The sequence below is a fragment of the Hemicordylus capensis genome, chromosome 2 (genome assembly GCF_027244095.1).
Source record: "Hemicordylus capensis ecotype Gifberg chromosome 2, rHemCap1.1.pri, whole genome shotgun sequence".
Lineage (NCBI taxonomy): Eukaryota > Metazoa > Chordata > Lepidosauria > Squamata > Cordylidae > Hemicordylus > Hemicordylus capensis.
The window spans coordinates 174,660,196-174,684,111 of NC_069658.1; the positions used below are offsets into that span (position 1 = coordinate 174,660,196).

Genomic DNA, 23,916 nt, shown 5'->3' on the forward strand with positions numbered 1-23,916 from the left:
TCTTGCTTCTGGATAGATTGAAGCAGGCCTGCATTTTTTATTTTTATTTTTTTGGTGCCTTGTCTAATTGCCTTGTCTGCTTTTGTTCTTCCAGATGTGCACAAAATCCACTGCCAGTGAGGCCTGGTTCTAAATCCCCTTGATTCCAAGGAATATTGGAGGATCTGTCCTGACCCAGAATTCACACCTTTTTGTCCAAGGGAATCTCTTGGAATCCCAGCATCCTTTCTCTGTTTGTGCTGCTCTGCCCCAATGGACTTTGGGGTTTTTAAACACTTGGGGTTTTTTCCTGCCAAGTAGTGGGACCTGAGCCTCTCTCCCTCCTCCTCCTCCTCCTCTTCCTCCCTCCTCTCCCTTTTTCTGGGCACAGCTTTCCCTGATCATGTACAGCACACAGAACTGCACAGCTGCTCAGGTCATTATCTTGCCAAGGGAAGGCTGCCTCCATCCTCTCCTGTCACTTCTTTGTGGAGGAGCTGTTCCTTGACAGCCATGGGGGAGAGGCCTCTGCTTTGTCCTCAGGCCTTGTCTGAGCACTTTCCCCGTCTGCCTTGTGCTCTGAGCCAGATTTCCATGCGGCCTGAGGCTTAGTGCAGCTGAAAGAAGACCATTGGCATTTTAAAAAACCCCGATGCCCAGCTTGCTGCCTGCACTGCCAGCGACAACCTGTTTTTTTTTTTTCATCTGCTCTTTGGTGTTCTCAAACTCTTCCAAAGACATTCCCTTCCAATAAAGAAACATGTCTCCGATCTTGTCTGTGTCTGTCTGGCATCAAAGGTGATCTTGGGGAAGGGAGAACTGGATGACACAGGAGGGGTGCTGCAAAAGAGGGGTGGCACCACATGGCCAGTTCCAGGCCTGCCTTTCGTTCATACAGGCTGGTATCAGCTGCCATCTCTTTTTTTTCCCCTCTCCCCACCCTGTGGACAAAAACCTATGGAGAGCATGAGTGGGGGATGGGGTGGGTTAGAACCAATGGATGATTCTCTGCCTGCCTGCCTGCCTGCCTGCCTGGTCCTTGGGGAACTGGGCCTCCCAGCTCTGTCCTCTTGATAAAGGCATGGGGGTGGGGGAGGGCAATGCTGGTGCTTTTCACCTGCTCCCCTTGATGGCTGTCAAAGCCCAACCATTTCCATAACAAAAGGGAGGCTCCCTCTCTTCCAGCCACCATTGTGTTCCAGCTGAGCCCCTTTCCCCAAAAGGAGGCGTCTGCTGCTTTTTTGGGGTGGGGGGGGTTGGCGGCTTTGACAAAAGGCTCCTCTGGTGACTTGAGATAGGTTTACTGTATGGGTTCAGGTCTCCCCTTGTCAAATGGGTTGAGAACTGAGCAGAGGGGAAAGCCTGGCCAGTTTGAGTTATTGGTAGGGTGACTGTGTCCTTGTCCCTTATCTTCCCAGGAGTGGGGACATAAATTTGTTTCCCTCCCCTACCTGCTAACCTTCAGGTGACACAGGCTTCCACTAGTGAGAGCAGACTTTAAATGGGACAGCGTCTACTGTCTCAACTGGCATCTCAGCCAAGCGCGTCTTCATGTTTTCTGTACTTAGAGAAGCACGTCAGATTAGGATCTTTTGTTCGTTCCCCCTAGTTTGGGAAATGCCGAGCTTTCACCTTTCTGTGAACATCATTTAATTGATTCCATAGTGTTAACACAGAAGCAGACACTATAGATGTATTTCATAAATATGCTAACAAAATGTTCCTGATGATGAGAGGTGCATGGCTGTGTGCTGGGAGTGATGCCATGCTCACAATGTGTTTCTTGGGGGCCAGGCCATGTGCTGCAACAGCCCTACCCAGCTCTTTTCTCATGTAAAAGAATGCATGCACTTAAGGAAGCTGGAGGGGGGCAGTGTTAACCATCTTGTGACCCCCAGTATGTAACGTGAGGATTGGGCTCTGGCATATCTGTACAGCAGCCCATTGGCTTTTAAACCCCAGAACTCAATGAGAGTCTCTTAGGAGATGAGCCCATCTCTGTCTGCACAGGTGTTTGGTTTGCTCACAGCAGTGTGACAGGAACCCCAGAAACTAGATTTAGCATCCAACTATTAACTCCCTCCTGATAGACAGATAATCTCAATAAACAACTCTCTGTTCAAGTAGTGTACGAGTCTTGTTATGTGTACCTTTGTCCCAATTTTAAAAGCCATGAGACTTTCCATTCATGTCTCAAGTACCTAGAGGTGTAGATCAATGGTAGGGCAGTCCAGAAATCCTTTCTCCTGATTTGAGATTCTGTAGTTAACAAAATTTCAGGGCTTCATTGTGCAAGAAAATTGAAATTTCACATTATATCAAAATATGATGTCTGGGTGTGTCTGAACACATGCAAGTACTTCAGGTATCTGATGGTGGGGGACAGGGAGAGTCAGAAGCTCTTCATGATGCAATCAAGCACTTCTCAGCACTCTGCCCCACCCCCCCTTGAAGTTCTGAAGCAACTGAGCATTTTTCTGACCTAGTTATGTGTATTAAATGATCCAACCCAGCACTTGTTGACTAAGGAAAGATTTGCAGGAGCACATCTGAGTGCTGAATTACAATGTGGATATAGACAGAGCCAGCTGATGCTATGTGGATGGAGCACAGCTTCATGCTCTGCTGTAGGGGTGTGCATGGGCTGCAGTTTGGGCCGTGGTCTGAATTTGGACCAGTCCGTGGTCCTGTGAATTGGTGTGACCGAACCACGGACCAGTCCCCCCGGTTTGAGGCGGTGCCCGGTGAGCAGCACCTTTTAAAAGTGAAGGTGCTGGTCCCTTCCAGTGTGACTGCCACTCCAGGCAGCTTCCTAGCAGCCCGTGCACAGCAGCGACATGGCTCCTTCACTCACCTCTGTGCAGAGGCCAGGTGAGGAGCTGTGCATGGGCGGCTGGAAGCAGTGCCGCCACATCAGGAAGCTGCCTGGAGCAGCAGTCCCACGGGTATGTGCAGTCTGCAGATTGGCCGGACCATGGACCGGTCCAAATTCGGACCACAACCCGAACCATGGTCCGTCTGTGCACGTCTCTCCTCTGCTGGCCTGCCTTGCTGGTACCCTCTACCACATGACAAGACAGACATTCATAAGGTTCTGAACTTTTTATTTTCTGGCATGAAAAGTACAAATAATTAAACAATTCCATGTAAAAGATTCATACAGCCGCCGTGCCTGAAATCCCAGTAATAAATAGTTTAAACTAAATGCAAAGTGTCATTTTTTTTCTTATTTTTTTACAGCAGTTTTTTTAAACCCTTCCCACATCAACTGACTCTTGTGATTTTTTTTCTTTAATATTGTTTTTAAAAACTCACCCAATAAATAAGTGTGAAGCTTAAAGGAGCACTGCAGGCCAGGCACTCAAGGCCTGTCATCTTCTCCCCTGAGCCCCACCATGCCCCATGACTAAATACATTGGTGGGGAGGGTGGGGGGCATGTAAAAGGTTATTAGGCTCTCGCCATCACAACAGACAGACAATTCTTTAACCCTCTGCTCCATTCAATGTTGCACCCTGGTCCATCGCTGGAAGCAAATTTTCCTAGCAAACAGGGAATATGAGTCCCTCTCACTTGCTCTCTAGTGTCTGCCTTCATCAGCATGTAGAATTCTCTTTCCCTCCCCACCCCTGATCCAACCCTTAATCAATCCACTTCGCTTTTTAGTAAACTCAAACTGGCACTTATTGCTACTTGAAAAAATATAGTTAAGAGGCTAGATTGCTGTGACCTGTTTTAAGAATTGGCAGATCACAATAGGGAGAATTTTGTTCGCCACTAAATGCCCTTGTTGAGATGCAGGGAAGGGAGTCAGATGCAGGGTGTGGCTGCAGGATTAGAAATCAAGCAGGATCTGAACAGACAGCCACAAGGTATCTTGACCAAACAGCTGGACCTGGAGGCCAAGCTCCTCGGTAGCAAAGTGCTCCAATGTGCAGCTCGACTCAGTGGCTCTGCTTTGGAAAGGTTCCTTAAACACATGAGTGACTTCAGTGGCACAGTTTATACAAAGGGAGCCAAGCTTTAGGCTGTTTTGGGGGCTCTGAGCAAGATAACCATGTTGGTGTTCACCAGTCACCAGAAGTACGTCGTCTGAGGTGCCTTTCTTCATTTGAGGCGCCTTTCCTCAGGCCTGCTTTCTCCTGTGTGGGCCTGCAGTGTGGTGGTATTGGGAATCCACCTTCCTAGACACTGGTCGGCCACTACAGGCCCCTTGGCAACTCCTGAACCCTGAGCAATTGTCCCTCATTCTGAGGGAACAATGAAACGGCCATGTGACGTATGTCAAAGAACCCCTGGTCTTTTTGCAGGGGGTGTGGGAAGGCAATGCTCAGACTGCACACAACCCTCAGGCACTGCAAGATATCTAGACTGTAGGGCAGCCACACCAAGTGGCAACATGTTTTGGATGGAGCCAGACCGCTCTGACTCCTCAACGGCTTGGATGGAACCATTAATGCCATTGAAGCAGGATGAGCATTTCCAAATAGTTGTTTTCAGCATGTTAAAATGGAGAAGAAAATTGTGTGTGAATAAATGTTCTTGGAACACGGTTCTAGAGCAGGACAAGGATGAGGGCTTCATGTGACCTTCATAATGAGAGTCCCTTTCCAGGGAAGCTTGACAGTGCAGCACTGTTTGGACTTGGGGGCGGGGAGGGTTGGCCCCAGCATTTGTCCTTCACCAAGCATTTGTCCAGTGAATGCCTCTTCAAACAATCTGCTGCCCTTTTTTGCTGACGCCATGTAGCTTTTTAAAAAATACTTTTTAAAAGCAGCTTTTTAAAATTATTAAATGGGCATTTTGTTTAGTCTGGCTCTATTGTTTTGTTTTCTTTTTTGCAAGCTGCTCTGAGGGCCTAAAGTCATGTAGGCAGGGCAAAAATCTAAAAAAAATCATCTGAGGGGGCTTTTGTTGTATTTATCTAGCCCCTATATCACCTAAGTCTTTATCTAACATAATAAACATTTTCTGTACGGTACAATTATCAAGAACAATTCAGCGTAGCCCATAGTACCTCTTTGACTTGGGCTACTCTGTGGGCGCCAGGAGTCGAAATTGACTTGATGGCACACTTAACCTTTTAATAGCCTTTGATAGTCAAGAATGCAAGCTTTTCCACAGGGCTCTTTAAAAAGAGAGAGCCAACAGGTGTGTCTAAGCGCAAGGTTTTGCACTCAGTCTATTTATCATTGCATTAACAGACTTTGGCTTTATTGTTGCCTTCCTCTTTAAAATTCAGAAAATTTATTTTCAAATATATTAGTCAACTCTGAGTATTCACATACCAGCATAATTTAATTACTGCATAATTGTGCCTAATTGCAGTTAACTCATTCATCTCCCATTTGTTATTTTAAAAAGTCACTTCCTACACAGTTGCAAATAGTAGCAAATGGCCTTTTTTCTCTCCAATATCCGAATTGGGGGTGGGGGGAAGAGTCGTATTGGAAATTGTACTGTCAGAATCCAACTCTGTTCATGTGATAAATGCAAAATCTTCCCCTGTGCTTAAGGATCTTAGTAAATCAGAACCAGAGAGGGTCAAAATATTCCTTTAAGTCGACACTTTCAGCTGTCTGTGGTGCTTGTTTAAAATATTTAAAATAAGAAAAGCAAATTGTCACTGAAATAAATTTTTTAACGTGTGGGAGGGATGCTGAGTGGCAGCATGTGAAGGGCAGAGGGTACCAAACACAAGAATAAATAGAGAAACTGACAAACTACAGATTCCCTCCCCTCCCCACCCCAACCCTTAACTTTCTATTAGGATGAAGACTCAAATGTATTTTTCCCAACAAGACAAAAGTAGATGATGTAACATCAAACCCTACAAACAAACTTGCCTATAAAGATTTTGTTCTATATGCCACATTTGTTGGTTGTTTTTTTAAAATTTACCCCTGTGCATTTTGCCCTGTTGGAGAGCCTGTCATTTAAGCTTTTTATTATTATTATTATTATTGTTTCAATTTTGTTTGCTATTTAATAAATAAATTAGGAATAATCACTCCTCAGCAAATTAAAAAATATTTCCCTTTTAACTTGCAACTCTGATGAGAACATAAATATACACAAATGTACTCTTACAAGGCAGTAATAAATATTTAAGTTAACAATAAGTTAAAACTACAAGAAGCTAAAATTCGCAAAAAGATACAAGAGTTAATGGTGCCAGTTTTTTTGTTCTTTTTCTCATTTTATCGCAAACAGAAGCTGCCACAGACTCTTACAAAACACAAGTGAACACATTTATTGTCAAAAAATCAAGAAATCCTAAACTAATTTCTAAATCATTAAACAATTAAAACTCGAACTAATGCTAAAATGTTTAATTATCATTAAGTTCGTCTTTTAAATGTTGTTCATTTTGTTTCCATTTTTGCTTTTGAGAGCAAAAGAAAAGAAAGCCCCTTGCTCAAGTGCCAAGGATGACTTTGTTGTTTTCAGCAAACCAAAATAAATAAATAAATAAATAAATGGAAAATAGCTGATGTGCATTTTCAGGATGTGATTTGTGAACACAGATCCAAAGAGATGCCTTGGGAAAGGCAGTAGCAATTGCGTCCCCTTTTAAAGTTAGTTTTTAAGAGAAACTTCCCTTCTCATTCCCTTGGAAGGGTGGGGAGAGGGAGTAAGAAAGAAACGTGGACATGGATGTCAGTGTCGTACAACCCTTACAAGCAGATTAATATCCCATTTCAAGGCTCCATTCTGAAGGGAGACAGCCATAAACTAAAATAAATTAAATAAATACAGTTTTAAAAGCAGCAGCCCTACAGAGCGAAATTCTGACATGTTAAAAGTCCGTCTTGGCTCTTTTGGCTTAATTTGTGGGTGGAACGTCCGCAGAAATGGCTAAAACTCCCAAGGTATTTGGCATTTATGGCTGCCAGATGGGCTAAAAACACCACCAGGATTTTTCTGTTTTGAACTTTTCTTTAAAACCAAATAAGTACAAAGTAGTTGGCCAGTGTTAGGTAGAAAGTGTCCAAAGTGGAAGCTTTGGCCTATAGTTCTCTCCCCTGCACATGTGTAATGAGTGAAGGATGGTCTGTCGAGGGGAAGCAAGGAGGAAAAGAGAGGCAGGAGGTGTCCTGAAGTTGATGGTCGAGCTCCCTCCCCGGCTAAGAGCCTCATCTCTGCCTTCTACCTGCACTAGGAGAGCACTTCCTGCATGACAGGAAAGCTACTTATGGTAACAGAGATGACCTCCTCAGGCATTTTGGTAACTTTGTTACAAATGGGGAAATGGCAATAGCAAGTCATTGGGAACAGACGGAGTGTCCAAGACTGTCAGGGGAGCCTTCCCCAAGCCTTTATGCTGGGGCCAATGCAACAGAGGTGGGAGGTATTGGAGCAGTTAGTTCTTCTCCATAAAGGGTTGTGTTTTGTCTTTAAATGAAATACAACATTGCCTCCAGCACAGAAGAGCTATTTTGTTTAAGATGGTGGTGGGTGGGTTTATTTTGGACTTGCAAGGACCTGCAAGGTGGGAGCCATCTCTGAAGACAAGAGCATCGTCAGAGACGAGAGTCTCCTCACCACTATTCCAAAGAATGCTAGGGCACCCTCCTACTAGGGTCATGAGCTGGGGTGACGTTCATGCCAGGCTCTGTGGCTTGCTGTACTTGGTCACAGTCAAGCAAGGCCAGAGATGGAGGGTCAAGGTTCCCAGAAGGGGAATCCTCTTCTCTGGTTGGTTTCATACAGACTTTCCTTTTGAGACAGGAAGCTGCCAACACTCACACACCCCTGGGCTATGTCAAAGCATGCATGCCCTTGAACAGCTGCTTCTACCCATAGCTGTTGGAGACAACCCTGAGCATCAAGCAGATCCCAGCTTTGCCATGGAAGCATGCATGTGCTTTGACTGAGGAAGGTTCTGAGGATGTTGCTTTGCACTCAGTGCAACCAGGACTCATCCTGCTGGGGCATACCATTGTGTCACCAGGTGGGCATCAAAACCTTTGCTTGGGAAGCTAGTAGCTGCATTTTCTCCCTCAAATGGGCTTCTCCATCTCTCCCCCACGCGCAGGTGCACACACACACACACACACACACACGGCTGACAGCAATGTGGTCATTTACCACAGGACAGAGATGGGGCACACGTCAGTAGCTTAGAATCAGAGTGGGAATGTCATGCTGAGAGCTAGATGTCCAGCAGACAAGAAGCAAGTCTTTGGCAAGGATCTAGAAAGGAGGTCTAAGGAGCCCACCTTCCTAGAAGATGAGCAAAAGGTAATCACACTGGCCCATGCTGTAACTACTGGCTTGTGCTGCTTCAGGCTGCAGAAGAGCACAAGAACCCAAGCAGGAGTGTGTATCTAAAAAAGAGTGGAAGGTTTATTGCTGCCAACAGGAAAAGAGAAGCCCCCTGAGAGTAGTCTTAAAGCATGGGAATTGCAAGGTCGTTCTATGATCAGATTGCTTCACAACTGTTTTACAGCATGCAGCAGACATCTGATCCCTTCCTCTCAAGTCCTGCACACACCAGCTAGCTCCTGCTGGAGACCAGAGGATAGCCTCAGTTGCTCTAGTCAGCTCTGGCAAAGTGCAATGTTGCTTACAGAGGGATATGTCCTCCCCTTGGGGTGATCAGCCACATCACAACATGCTTGAAATCTAGCATTTAATGGTAGAGCCGTTAAGTGCCACTTCAGAGCTGGGTGAATGTGGTGAAGTTGGATCCAGAAAGCAAGGAAATGAATCTAACCATGTGAGTCAGTAGCTGTCTGGAGAAAGGACAAATGCCAGATCTAAAACCCAAACCAAGACTGGACATCGACTTTGGGACCTTGCCGATGTCTCCGCTGCAGCCAGCGGCTGATCCTAGCAGGAAGCCGATGGGGCAGAGAACGGTGCCCCTTCTTGAAAAGGAAAGCATGGCACAGCCATCCCTGGTGGCATCATCATTCTGCCCCCCTGTACAGATGGTAGCCATTAAGAATCACACCAAGCTCCCACATTTACACCCCATGGTCATGTGATATCTCTGGTGCCATTATGAAGGTAACACTTGGCTGCTCCAGGGAGCCAAAAGTCAAAGTAAATGAAGGCAATGCCAGAACACCCTCCAACATTGCTTATTCGGTGCTGGAAGGAGGCACTGATAGGGTCACTTTCATGGAGGTGGTCTGGAAAGAGCAAGTGGGAAAAACTGAATGGCAAAGGGAGGACAGGTCATTGAGGAACTGGGGCCTCCTTAGCAACTGCATTTTCCTCCCTGTCATGCCCTTCCTCCAAAGTGTCACACAAGACACTCCCACAGTGTCTCAAGCCTGGCCTACAGCTGATGGGCTCTTCTACAGCTTGTGCCAGGTCCAGGAGACTGCTTGCAGATTTCCTAACCTGAATCTGCAGAACCTTTGCCAGATTAGTTTTCCTGCCTCAGATTCGAGACCTTTCCAGATTCTAGATTGAGCTCCTTCTGCTCTACCTTAGGGTTGCCAGATCAGAAATGCAAAGATAAGGGGCTTAGGCTCCTGGAACCACAGAGCATCATGAATCCAGTTACATCTCATAATACAGTGATGTTACCTAATGTTAGGGACATCAACATAAAATAAGAGATGTCCCTGAAACAGAGAGAAACGGGCACCACTTGCCACTTCGGGTTGCTTCTTTGCATGGGCATCTGTGGGATGGGAGGGGGAGAAGGGAGCATTTGTTCCCCGTCTAGATTGCGTCAGCCCCATTTAGTTCAATGGGGTTTACTCCCAGGTAAGTGGGTATTGGATTGAAGCCTTTGCGCCCACCCCGGGCAAAGTTCTGGAGACACTCATGCCTTTTTGGTAAGCCTTCTGGTTCAAGGATGCAATAGAATGCCTCCACAGTACTTAACACATTGGCACTAAACTGAATGTATTGCACAGGAGCCTCCCAGAGTGGAGATGTTGAGCACAAACCTACTTTTCTGTAAGAGGTGCCCACTGTATTGCACCCTCTCCTCAGCAGCAGGGGCGTAGCTAGGGCAGAGGGGGCCCATGTTTGCCCCTCTCTGCAATGGCCTCGTGGAGTGAGGGAGATAATGAAGAAAACAGGGAGGGGTGGAGCTGGAGGGGGGCCCTCAGGAGCTGGGGGGCCCGGGTTCTTTGAACCCATCCGCTCAATTAAAGCTACACTCCTGCTCAGCAGATAGAATTCTTTCTTTCTTTCAAGGATCTTTTGAAATATGACACAAACCAGCCTTGAAGGTGGTCCTCAGTTCAGCCAAAACTGGACAGGGATGTCTGAGCTGATTCTCTGGATTTCATGTCTTCAGCAACAGCTGAGAAACCTGCTTGATGCTGTGCTCTGTCATGGGGCGGGGGGGGGGGGGCGGGCAGCCTAAGGGCTGCCCCAGGGGATTCTGCATGCATTCAGCGGTGGAAGGGCCCAGTCTCTTTCCCCAAGCAGCAGGCTCTTCTAGTGCAGCAAACCCATTGGTGGAAATCCGTCCCCCTACAAAGGCAGTCTTCAGTGGGGTGGGATGTCTGTATGTTAATTCGGTTCAATGGTGTTTTAAAACTTTGAAAGAGGAAGTAAAATAAATAGGGAGAGAAACTCTTTAAGAAAAAAAAACCTATGGAAATGGATGAGACTAAAACGAATGTTAGTTATTAAGCACGTCTTCTAAAACAAAATTTGAAAACTCAGTTTCCAGTTTCTTTGCTTTTTGTTCTTTTGGCAGGAGAATTGTGGGGGGAGGGGGGAGGATAGTGGTGTAAAAATCCATTGTTACAATCAAGTGATTACAGCCCTTCTGGCCCCACCCCCACCCCACCAACAAAAGAAACAAGTACAAGACACACATACACACACACACACACCCCAAAAAGGGAAAAAAATAAGAAAAATCTGAAAACAATTTGTTTCCTCCCCTGCCCCTATAGGGACAGAATTATCCAAAATCTTTGGGATCTCAGATACCAAGTCCTACTCTTGCACAACTCTCAGGGCTTTTCCAGGCAAATGACTTTTTTCTGGCATGGTTAAAATTATCTGCAATCCGTATTGAGTGGTCTCACGCCAGCTTATATGTTTTGTTTGTTTGCTGTTAGATTTTTATGCCACCTTTCATTAAAACAATCTCAAGGTGGTTTTTGCAATGCTTCTGTTGGGGAGATACTGCTCTGTCCCAGGACTTGCTCACTGCTGTCTGGAGTGCTTGTGGCATGTGGTGATATGTCACAGCAGGCCAACTAGATAGTGCCAGGGACATCACTGATGAAAAACCACACCTCTCCCCTGCTCCCAAGACCTATCCCAGTAAACACTGTTTCTTCTTAACTTCCATTTTTTTTTAAGTGCCTTCAGTTGGCGTGTGCATCCCTGTGGCGCCACCGGTGGGCTGGAGCACACCATGACTGTCAGTGTGACCCTCCCCCACCCAAAACAGAATGGCTCTCCTACTGCGCAACGCTCCATCAGCCTTGTATGAGAGCATTTGCGCAACAGTTGCACAAGAGCATAGCATTCCCAATGGGCCTCTACTGTGCAGCTACACCCATGCAATTCTGTGCTCTTGTGGAACTGTGCAAATGCTCCGTGACAAGGCTGATGGGAGTGTTGTGCCACAGCTGAGCCGCCATACTTAGTCTTGCTCCCTGGCCTGCTGGGCCACTTTTCAAAACCTGGGTGGCACTGACGAAAAGAAGGGAAGGTTGGGCTTTTGGAGAGGAGCTTTCCCAGCTATAAACTGAAGCAGTAGCATGACTATCTCCTCCTAGTGACAGCAATGTGATTTCCCTTGTTGCAAGGCCAACACCCACCCCACATCCCACTTCAATACACAAGCTATCTAGATCATGCTTCAGGCACTGGATGGGGCTTGCTAAACCTATGCATTAAAAAGGGGGCGGGGTTGCTTTTACTATTGTCTGGAAAGGCCCCTAGGAATGAATGAGTGCACAGCAGTAATACTTAGTGGCTTCTTTTTTTTCTCCCTTTGATTTTATTGTGTGTGTGTGTGAAGTTCAAGAATCCCAGTAAAAATTCCCAACAAGGTCTCTTTTCCGTTTTTATAAAAATAGATTTTTAAAATCTTTTTAAATTTTTGTTGGTTTTTTGTTTCCTAGTTCAGCTTTTAAAATCTATTTTTCTCTCCTTTGTTCGGTTACTTGTTCAATCTAACATTGAAAAAAGAGAAAGGAAGACCCCACTCATCAGCTCATCCCCACTCTAGCACCTTCCCTTTCATCAAAAACACCTTTTTGACTTGTCAAAAAGTCAACTAAAACAACCCTGGGATTAGCTCCCTCCTCTGTCTCTCTTTCCAATGGCCCCATGCTTGGTCCTGCAAATTCTCCAGCTAAACATTTCTTAAGAAAGAAAGAAAGAAAGAAAGAAAGAAAGAAAGAAAGAAACTTGACTTTGGAGAGGAGGCAGAACAGAAGGTGTAACTGTACCACTACCTGACACTCAAACAATGAGCGAATCCTTTTTTCTGATCCAAAGGAAGCTTGCCCAGCTAGTCCATGCAGCCTGTCTAAAAGCCATTGACTCTAGGAATTATGGACTCTGCACCAAATCCCTGGCCTCCATGCTTGATATATCCATGGCCCGTGTTTTTATTTGAATCCAAAGTATTCAGGGAAGTAAGTAACATATCAAACCTGATTTGCAAAATTACAAAACAGAGTTGAATAAAACGGGCCTTTGCTTTTCCCAGGGAATGAGGCTCCTCTGGAGACAGGCAGGCAAGCAGGCAAGAAAGACCCTAATTTAGGACATCTGAGATTGGGTTCCCAGATCCTAAACCATTTCAGTTAAGGGCCAGGCAAGATGGTGGGATTAACAACCAATATTGCTAACACTTTAGACCAAGGGATGAGATGAGAGCAGGCCCTTCCCACCACATTTGTCTTTTTTTTTTTGCAGCCAAGGAGAACAAAGGTGGTGAGCTGGATAGTTATACCTCCTCCCTTTAGAGTGCTCAGAATAGAAGTCAGAACTTTTTTTCCATTGGATGTATTGACCCACAATATTCTGACTCTTTCAGGATGGAGGGAGGGTTTCTATAACACCTTATAGAAAGTGGCTTTTATCCTCCAGGGTTAGGGAACCTGACCCACCAAAGGAGCAATACAGGGGTCAGAAGTAATAAGATGAAAGAAGTATGGACAAAACTGAGAAAAGCCTCTGACTTGGGTAGGGATGTTAGGAAAACTCGAAGGGGATGGGGAGGGTCACCAAGCATAGAAACAGAGAGGTGTCCTATTCTGAGTGGACGTCTACCCTGCATGTTGCCAGAGCAGGGTGTGACTTTCAAAAGGTAGCTGACATTTTGCCGCATCTGTGCTCCCCTCTGGGCTGTCGGGCACAGGGGAGAAGGAGGGGGAGGAGCCTCCTGCTCCCCAGAGAAGATCACGGTGTCTGGCGGTTTGATATTCTGCAACATTGAGTCAATGAGCATTTCCGTTCTTGTGGTGAGTTGGGGAAGAGGGCTGTTACCAGCACACTTGTCGCTCCCCCCTCCCCCATCTCTTGCTCACTTGTTCACTCATGCCTTGTGTTGCTTACTGGTCTTGAAGGAAACCTGGAGGATTCGGTCACCCAGTCGGTAGCCATTGAGGCTGGCGATGGCCATGGCAGCTTCATCGTAGTTGGTCATGGTGACAAAGCCAAAGCCCTTGCACTTGTTGGTGGTGAAGTCGCGGATCACTTTGACGTTGGTGACTGCCCCAAAGGGCCCAAAGAGCTGCCACAGGACACTTTCGTCTGCCTCTGGGGAGAGGTTGTATACAAAGATGCACCAACCAGCACTGGAGGCCCCCGTCAGGTTGACTCCCGCCAGGCTGGTCATGCTGTCGATCGTGATGGGAGAGAACCTGGAGATCAAGGAGAGAGGACTACTTTGGGTGTAAGGCTGGCATTCTACCAGCATGAGCTCACTGCATTGTGGACAGGTTTGGGACAGCATTGCCTCCTCCCCAGGGAAAGGTCTCAGGGAGAGGCAGGCACCAGCAGTTCAGTCCTACAAATCTCAGCTCTAAAGGGCAAGAAGGGAGGGGTGCTGTTCCCTGATGACACCTATGCCAGGAAGTCGGCAGTAGTCTGTGGAGCCTAGATCAAACCCAATGAATACCTGTGCCACTTCTCCCGCTTGCCAGAGCAAATCTAGGTCAAGCGGGTTAACACACACTTTCCTTCAAATATATTCCTGTCTGGGCTGGACCTTTCCCTTTTCTGCCTGCCACAGATCTCCTGTCAGATCTTGGGCTTCAAAACTCTTGTTCCTAAATATCCTCATCTGTAAAAGTAAAAGGCGGGGGGCGGTCTTGGTTCATAATAAAAGAGGGCTGTGACATTCCTATGCATGAATGAGTTCATCATGCAAACATGGAAATGAGACTCTGAGATAGAATTTGGAATTGTGAGCATCTAATTTTCGTATATATATATATTTAAATCAAGCTACAAGTGCAATGATTTTTATTGTAGCCACCTTCTGTTTTTACTTATTATTTTATTGTAATGTTTCTGTTTTGTACACTGCCCTGGTATCCTTGGAAGAAGAAGGGCAGTACAGACATATGCTGAAGGCTAAGAATAATGGTGGCAAAGAACATTGTAGAAATGCCTGAAAGCTTAGAAACCTGGGCGCTTTCCAGACAAGCCACTCATTAGCAGCAAAATGCCTCCATTTGGGCAAGTTGCATTTGGAATGGAAACAGCAGGGGGAGCAGTCTTGCAGCAACCAACAACCCGACAAAACAGCAACTTTCCCGTGCCGTCTGTACGACATCGTAGCTCCATTGCGCAGCAATTAAATTCGAAACAAGGCACTGGAAATATGAACGGCACCCTGCTGTCCGCGTACAGACTGCGGTGTCAGGATGCAGGAAGTGTGAAAGCACACTTCCGAGATGCGTCCTGACCCCCTTGCAAGGTCTAGCTTGGAAAGCGCCCTTGTGAAGGCTGGGCAGAGTTGCCTGCAACAGGGGTGGGGAAATGGATCTAGCACAAGGTCCCATCCTTGCATCCCTCCCGGCTGCCCAAGGGAACTGTTTCCTGGCCTGCAACTGGTGACCACGTGCACTCCAATTCCTTCCCTTCCTGTCTGATGTCACCCCACTCTTTGCTACCATTCGCAACCCAAATCTCAGGGCTGTGTCACACAAATCATTTGGTGTATGGCTGAATATTTTCTGCCCCTGCCCCAGAATGCAACTCTATTAGTAGCTGAACTCTTGTAGCAACCAACCTTTCCAAATATGGGTGGAGGGCTCTGTGCTGACGGAGATGGTGAACTGTCCAGAAGACATGTTCACCCCAAGCCAGGCACAGCAGAGTGGTTGTGTGAGTCAGCCTCTGAAGCCGAATAAACGATACAATTAAAGAAGATGCCTTCAGATTCCTTTGATTTAGGCTACACTTTGAACACTCACTTGGAAGCCCTGTTGGCCTCAGTGGAGTTTAGGATATATTTCTTAGTAAATATGCATAGGATTGTGCTGTTACTGTATATCACTTGGTGCAGAATTTAGGAAAGCAAGGTCCTGCTTAGGGCCCTGATAATGATCCTCCTGCTAATATTTCGGGGAGCTAGTGCAGTACTGCAGAAGAGGCTGCTTCTCCTTGATGAAACAGAAGAGGTAGCCAGGCATTGCAAGGAAACTCCAAGGCAGACTGGACCACCCAAAGTATGCTGGCACAGCAAAAACTTTGTATATCTTTTAAGTACAGGGTTAAAATTAAGCACAAGGTTTTATTTGGGTCCCAGTCACATTGGTCTGGGAGCACCCAATGCTGTAGCATTGGTCAAGCTAAGAGAGTGTGAACATGATCAGTTTCTGGATGGGAAACCATCAGGGGCTGTGCTGAACTTTCTAAGGCAGAGCAGGAAGGATATATGTGTGAATAATAATTGCTCAGAAGTGTCACCAGCCTTCTGGCTCTTATAGGGTTGCCCATACAGCTTTGGAAAAAAGCTCTTCCACTGAGTTTCTGTCTCCCCAATTCACCTTTAAAGCAACTGTCTGCTTTTTGTCGTTCAAGCAACGCATCTAATGAAACCAAGAAGCACCCGACACAGTGACAACAAAGAGAAACACAAAACCAAAAATCATAAGGAACAGCTAGCCATCTGAGCAAAACAGCAAGCCCTTCTCTCTCAAGCCAAACCCAAAACAGAATGAAAAGAAAGGCATGAAGGTCTCCAGTGTGTCCCTAAGGCACACACACATCCAAATTCTACAGGCCTAGGGCAGAAGATGGAGGGATTCTGTCATTTTAAATTTTACTTTTAAATTCCCATGCTCATCAGGTAAGGGAGGGAGGTAAGAAATAGAAATAAAGTGATTAAAAATAAAACGTTAGTACTGGGGGTGGAGTGGGGAAATACTAAACCAAGCAACCAAAAATAAAGAACTCTCTGTTATTTTTTCAAAAGAGCTCAAATTGTTTAAGAAAACAGTTGTCTGCCTTAGGAGAGTCTCCTCCCTCCAAGCCTCTCATTATCTCTCATTATGACCCCTGTGCTGTTGTTGTTGTTCTTTTCTAAAAGGGCTAGTGTGGCTACACTGAAGAGAGTCCTGACAAGGCAAAGGGGGGGGGGGGCTCTTGCCTCTGGGGCTATGTTGACAGTCACCTTTTTTATTAAAAAAAAAAATCCAGCCTTGTGCTGTGGGCCAAGGTGGGGAGGGAGAAGGGGGAGTGGCGAGGAGTGTAGGCTTTGGAAGGCTATTTACCTCTTGACGCCGTATGCCATGTTTAGCAAATTGTCGAGCCTGTGGGAGGAAGAGGAAGATGAGGAGAGGCCATTGTTAGTAGACGATCTCGTAACAAATGGGTCCTGCGAGGTCATCTGGTTTGGTTATTGGTGGGGCAGGAAGGCAGCACATGTATTAAAGGTGGCAAGCACAGGTGGCCATTTGTATGTGCGCAAGTGCACTTCGAGGCCCCGGAGGAATTTAATGTCTTAGAATTTATTTATTTTTAAGCAATGGGAAAGAAGCTTCAAAATAACCTATTTTTAAAATCTATTTTTCACATTCTGGGGGTGGTCTGGGGAGTGGGTAGGCATTAATTACTTAAGGGCGATGGAGGCTGCAATTCAAACGATGATGATGATAATGAAGATGATTGCGATAGTAATTAATCCTGTTGGATTAAAAAAAACCAAACAAAAAACACCCAGAACAATACATGGCAAACATCTTTACAGGTACAACTTGCCATCCCTGTTTTTCACTATCTACTTTACTGAGCAAAGGAATGACTCCAGATTTCATTGCAGCAACTCTCTTGACTTTGCTTCTATATACCTCCTCTAAAAGTCTGCATGGTCACCATTTTGCCGCAGAATCTGAACTGCAGATTTCGAAAAGCAAAATTCTGCACCTCATGCTTTTTGGCAAAACCCCGAAAACCTGCATATTGCTGCTGGAACATCTTAGCAGTCACAGCAACAGTTCTCAGTGCCTTTCCTACGGCCTTCCTGCTCCTTATCTCTACCATCCAACATCTATATATAATTGCTTTGCTCCAAATCCCAGCTCTTCGAAGACTTTTGCAGAAATAGGCAGGATTCTGTAAATAATCCCCAAACTCTGCAATTGTGTAAAGTGTGCAAATTGAAGTTAAATGTGCCCAATTTATACAATTTAGTTGTAGAACTGGCGGTGGGGGTGGGTGGGCAGATTTAGCACAAAGCTTATTTTGGTACATTTCTAATAGCTTGGACTTTTGCTGATTAGTATGCACAGTTGTGTGCATGTGGTGGGTGAAACGCAAAATTTGTCACACCCAAGTACTGTTCAATGTGCTTTAAAGTCTTATAGTGTAACTGTATCATAAAGGGACACTTAATGTACTGTGCACACCAGGAGGGGGGTGGGTGGGGGGAAACTATGTCTGCATGTTCCATAGGTATGTATGACTTTTCCATGTGCGTCATGTGACTGACTGCATGTTGTACTCATGCAGATGCCATGCCTCTATACAGCCTCTATGTTGTGGGCAGGTTCCATCAGAGATGTGCGAGAAGGAGGTTCACACACAAGGGATGCAAAACTATCATTCAATCCAACATTACTCCAAGGAACCAAACCAAATGTTATCCTGCCTATTACTCTCAAACAGGGACTAAACCAAAGGAAAGGTGGCATACCAAGCAACACCAAATAGGTAAAACACCATTTTCTGCTGGTGGGTGTGAATGCATGCAAGCCTTCCAGCAATGTAGAACTCCTGGTTCACCCCACCCCCCCAAAAAACACCCCACTACGATAAAAGTGCAACAAAGTTGCCAGCAAGGTTCCTTTTTTATGGAAGGATTTTTAAACACTTGAGGCAGATGGACCTGTATTGTATATGGTGTGGGTGGGTTGCTGGGTGGATTATCCTGCCTTTTCATGAGGGATTAGATGGCCTTCCGGCCCCATCAGATTCCTTCATTTTATAATTCCATGACCATAAATAATTCAGAGCATTTGATAGTTGGGCCACTCTCTACCTGAAAGGTCATACTATACCTGCATGAACATGTGAAATTTCCTAACTCTCACAGATCATTGGTAAATAGAGCACAATGAAGAATTACCAGGCATCTATAGAAGTACTGAGGAAGAATCTGTAGGGTATTGTGACTCATCACCCAATCCTCTTGAATGATGCCCTTGATTCAGGATCAGCTGCCCAGGAGGTCCCTTGGTCCCTATGACAGCCTAGAACCTTCATGCTAGAGATCTCAGTTAGCCTGCTGACAGCCAAGGCTATGTGCTCTCCATGGAAAAAGGCAAAAGTCACAGTTCAAGACCCTTCAGTGGCACTACAGTGCATAGCTCCAAGTCAGAACACCACCCCTTTAACTTCCTTGCAACTTCAATTGGAGAGGAGGCAGGGCTGTGGAAACCACCTTGCCCTGCTTTGGGATATAAGAACTCATCTGAGCATTGGATTCTGTTGGACAAATGCCTGCTTTCCCCAGGAACTCTTCCAGGTCCTTCAGTACCTTAGCCTGACCAGCAGCCTGTAGCTGGTTCTCTGCTGCTACACCATTCTATCAAGCACCGGATACCCTCTACCTCAGGTTGGTTCTTCCCAAGTATTGCCCTGCATCGTGTGGGCTCTCTGTGGAGCCAGAAGAGGGCAGCAACACAAGACAGTCTAGCACAAGACATTAGGCCTGTTCAGATGGCCAGGATTAGGCCTCCTACCCTAAATCGGGAGCTGAGGGTGCTGCAGTGTGCCGATCATCTGCAACTTAAAACCAAGGTCAGAGAGAAGGAAGCGATTGAGCCCCTTCTCATGATTGGTGAGAAAGGGCTATAAGGTCAGTGAGGAGGAAGCCTGAAAAAGCTTACCTCCCCACAGACGAACTTTCCCTGTTTGTTGGGTGGGTAGATCTCCCCCACTCGACGATTGCTGGCTGCTGCCTGTAGCTCAGAGGGTTGCGGTGCCGGGACACATTGTCCCACAGCCCAGAACTCCCATCATGCACTGCATGAGTGCGCAGTGCATTATGGGGACCCCCCTCCCCGAGGCTGGCTGGGTGCCCACAGTCTGCCAGCCCTGGCTTCAAGCAGCCAGGGCTGGCAGATGATCAGAAAAATGGTGCTAAGGGAATGCTTGCTCTCTTATCCCCATTTCAGAGGGTGGCTCTGGAGGCAGATGTGCTGCCGAGGCGCTGCCAGGATTAGGCACGATCCCAGTGGTTTTCACGGCAAAACCAGACTTGACTTCATTAGCCCAGTTTTTCCTGCATGTGAGGGTGCCCACCTCATTTTGTGGGAAGCAGCAGCTGGGTAGGACATGTTTTCACCCTGCTTCAATCAGCAGATGGGCACCACTGCTGAGTGGGATGAACCTTTCCCACTCAGCTGCTGCTTCCCACACAATCACTTCCTTTCCTCTGACCTTGGTTTTATGTTGCAGACTATCAGCACACTGGAGCACACTCAGCTCCCTATTTAGGCTTTTCCTACCAGGTAGGCTTTTTCCTACCTGGTCATTTGAACAAACCTAATGTCTTGTGTTCTCCAAGACCCAACGGGCAACAAATTCCTGTACTCAAATGAGTTTTAAAGCTCAAAATAGGAAAAAAGATAACAGTGATCTTTTTAGTGATCAAGCGAGCCCAAAGAATAAACACGAGTTCAACAAACCTCTTCCACCCAGTAGATCAGAAGCAAAAGGAGAATGGAATCAGGTTGGCTTTTTAGAGGTCAAAGGCTGAGTAGTTCCGCAGTAACAGAGGTCATTCTCATGACCAAAATGGGAAGAGCTGGGGGAAGGCAGGAGCCTAGCTTTCTTCTCCCACACAATCAGCGGCTCCCTGGACTCCGCCACCTGCGTGCCCAGACAAGCAACATGGCAGTGAGCAGCACGGTGAGTGGGAGGTGGGGGGCGGGGAAGGAAGCCAGGCCTCCGGACAGCCCACAATGCATTGCATGAGCAGCGTGGTGCACGGGGAAGCCTGGATGCTGCTGGGACGCTCCTTCCCCCAGCCTCTATGATGCAAATGTCTGGCAACAGTTCGTGATCGGGCAGTGGGGGTAGGAAGTGCACGCGCGCATCCTCCTACCTCACTTTTAGCCCGGGTTTCAAATCTGAGCTACCCAGCAGAGGAGCACCGGGACTGGGAGCAATCTCGGCGCTTCTCACAGCCAGCCCTACCCAGGCTAGCACGGCCCTACCCGGGTAAGGCTGGTTGTGAGAATGACCTCACAGTCTCTAAAGACTGCAGTACCTTAGCCTGACCAGCAGCCTGTAGCTGGCTCTCTGCTGCTATAGCATGCTATCTAGCATTGGCTACCCTCTGCTTCCGGTTGCTCCATCCCTCATGCCCCACTGGGGAAACAAGCTAGAATAATCTCTGCTCCCTGAAATTAGCAACACCCAAAACTTTTTATGCCAAAAGCACAAGGCTGCTCTCCACCCCACCCCTCTTACAAACCCTGGCATGATTCTGGTGTCCTGGCATCCTTTGCTACTTTCTAGAGTCCAAAGGATCTTTCCTATCTGAACCCATGCTCAAATCCATTGTGATCAGCATCAGCATCACAGCATCATCAGCATCACTGCCTTCTACCACAACCTCGCAAACGCTCCACCTTATCTTTCATCTTCTTTCTTTCTCCACACCAGACCTCTGTAGCTCAGATCATGATTTCCTTCCTCCACAGGAGGCAATCTGTGGCAGAATACCACCCGCTTCTGCAGCCACTTCCTGTGTGAGTGCTCTAACTTTGCCCCTTAGCATTAGATGCACAGGACAGTATGGGCTGGTTGGTGGAGAACATGATGGGTTCAGACTCAAGATACCCAGGTTAATCTCCACCTCAGCAATGGGTGACTCTGAGCATCTCTCAGCCTCAGTTCTTTGGCTATAAAATGGGACTATTAGCTACTCCAGAGATTGTGAGTAAACAACTGTTGAGCCCTGGGGACAGTGTGGTTTATGGATTTGAATAAATATGTGATGAGTTTATACCACATAATGGGTGCCACACAATCAATGTTCGTCTGGAAAAGAGTGAAAGGCTGCTTCACACATAATGATTTTCCTACCTGGATATAGGAAGGAAGCAGTGTGGTGTCTACTTTACTATACATATGTGAATTGGGAAGCCATGATTGCAGCTGGAAAGTAGACACATACACCATCTTCACACACAACAGTGTACTCAGGGTATTTCCCCCCTACACCTGCATACAGCCATGTGGGGAAAATGCCACATGTGAAGCATCTCTAGTACATAAAATGCATGATAAACATGGAGGAAAACATACTGGGGACTGAACATGTGCTGCAGACCTGGATTTCAGGTGCAACCAGACAATCAAAAGCAAATTGGGTGAAGGCTAAACAGTCTCCAGTTTGGTTCGGGGGTATCCAAACTGTTCAGTGTACAGGTTAAAGGGCTGGTGGTTGGGGGCTAGTCCAATCCAGATGCATCACTGACTCCTTCAAGTGACCTTCAGAATCTGTCCCTCCACACCCATTCTACAGCTTGGAAAAAGAAAGCTGATGTGAGAATCACAGATCTCAGTTCTCAAAACAAGGCAAGATCAGCCTTCCTGCCCCAGATGCTGCCTGTCCCGGAGGAAAAGAATTTGGACGCTCAGTAGCCCCATCCCTTGCTCCCTGTGGCACACAACAGAATTGCTAAGTAGCACAAACTGTCCTTGCTTTATTGGGGATATGTCCCTATGACTTTTTACACCTGACTGAAAGTTGGCCAAATCCTATATCCAGCAGTAAAATGGAGCCTGCAGCTAAATAGACAATAATTCCTCACCGATGACTGAGATATAGCAACTTCTGGGGCAACTGCTGAAATTGATAGGAGAAACTTCAGGTAGACATAACAAATTCATGTACATTGGGACTATGGCCAGAACTGCCTGACCTATCATTGCTGATCCTTTAGCAGCAGTAATTTTAAGGTGAGCATTCTCCCTGCCTCTAAGTGGTGGTTCTAGCAGATAGTTCTCTGCAATAACCTGGCAGGCCAGAAGCCTCCTCTAAAGAACTCACCTTTCCCAATTCAGCATAGCAAATTTTCCCAATTCAGCATAGATGCTCATAGACTGTATCCCTCTTGCCCCACAGTATGATGAATGCATTTGTAGTCCACAGATGGTACCATTTCTGTCTTCCTTGTTTTGTGGCCACTAGACCCAAATAGGAGGACTTGCTCAAGAGCAGGAAGTGATCCAGGACTGAGAAAGGAGCCCCCAAGCCCACCGTGGTAAGCTGACCCACAATGCCTTAAAAGAGAGTACAGGCTAGAACAGGGGCAGGCCCAAGCCCAATACATCAGCTTTGCAAAAAGCAATCTCTTCTCAAATGGCCACTGAACATCTTGTTATGGGGGCACTGGAAAGAAATGAGGATGTTTCACAACACATCCTCACCCAGTGTATCGACTAAGAGGATCTATTAAACACTCAGACCTCACACACAAGCTAATGATGACTGCTTCGGGGCACGAGTCTTACATTTCCCTCAAGCAGGGGAATGACATCTGCTGGGCACGGGGTTTGGAGAGGGATGTGAACTCTCAGTCCTCCAGCAGAACGGAGGGGAAGGCATCTCACCTGAAGCGCTGAGTTTGGTGATGCAAGGGTCCTGTGTATCGCCGGGCTGTGGTTTGGTACAGGTGTGTGAGCAATGCTTGTCCTGTCTTCTGGCTGGGATTGTTGGCAAACTTGACTGTGATGGGCTCGCTGGCACCCAGTGGTTTCTGCCCATTTAGCCCCTTGATGGCTTCCTCGGCTTCTATCCTCTTATCGAAGCGGATGAAACCCACCCCTCTGGAGACACCTGCAGGAGAAAGAGGAGGAGGAAGAGGAGGAATCATATGTGGATACAAGGATGTTGGCTGGATGTTGACTGGAGTATATCCTGAGTTGCAGAGGTAATGCTAGAGCACACCTGTCTTCCATCTGAAGGCAGATATTCAAGCACTGCATACATTTTAATGTCTGTTTTTTAAATATGCATCTTTTGGTTGTAGTGGCCCTCAGGAGGACCACTGGTTGAAATGCATTATGCAAGCTTCATATAGTAAACTGCTATTTCTAAGACCTAGCTTGTGGCTGCCTCTCCCTTTATTTTTGTTTTTCGAACAGAAGGCACGATGCGGGCAGGCATAAGGGACTTGCTAGGGATGCTGTGCAAAAGAGGGTTTTGATCCTGCTCAGCACACCACTCACATGGACTAGTGCTTAATTAGTTTTTTTTTTAAAGAAGATTAGGTGCCTGGAACCCACACCTGAAATCCTGCCCAGTGTAACCAGTAACGTGAGTTGGCTGTGACTATTTCATAGGAGAGAGGCACCCTGCACACGGCCTGAGGCATGCTTTTGTTATTACTGCACATTTTCCAGAGCAGAGCCCGGGTATTCCAAATGAGGCCACGCCAGAACATCACATATTTGAACCAGGAAACTGATTTGATCACCTCCTACAAACTAGGATCAAACTCTGGCTTGCAAATTTGAT

The 23,916-nt window shown here is 46.6% G+C and overlaps 2 protein-coding genes across 11 annotated transcripts in view; one reads left to right on the forward strand and one right to left on the reverse strand.

Annotated features, from left to right (window-relative positions):
* The window catches only part of PRKCSH (protein kinase C substrate 80K-H), an 84,400-nt gene extending 83,651 nt beyond the window's left edge, over positions 1 to 749 (forward strand). For both annotated transcript variants that reach the window (XM_053296511.1, XM_053296512.1), the window contains exon 18: positions 95 to 749. The gene's annotated coding sequence lies outside the window, so the exon portion shown is untranslated. The remainder of the gene's footprint in view (positions 1 to 94) is intronic.
* A 9,556-nt stretch (positions 750 to 10,305) lies between these two features.
* Positions 10,306 to 23,916, reverse strand: part of ELAVL3 (ELAV like RNA binding protein 3) — a 93,336-nt gene continuing 79,725 nt past the window's right edge. For 6 of the 9 annotated variants that reach the window (XM_053294664.1, XM_053294663.1, XM_053294662.1 and 3 more), the window contains exons 5-7: positions 23,010 to 23,235; positions 16,655 to 16,693; positions 10,306 to 13,813 (exon numbers count right to left, since the gene is read on the reverse strand). In XM_053294664.1, coding sequence (XP_053150639.1) covers positions 13,465 to 13,813; positions 16,655 to 16,693; positions 23,010 to 23,235 — 614 coding nt within the window. In that variant the 3' untranslated portion in view covers positions 10,306 to 13,464. The remainder of the gene's footprint in view (positions 13,814 to 16,654; positions 16,694 to 23,009; positions 23,236 to 23,916) is intronic. The other 3 variants (XM_053294657.1, XM_053294661.1, XM_053294659.1) reach the window with 3 other exon arrangements.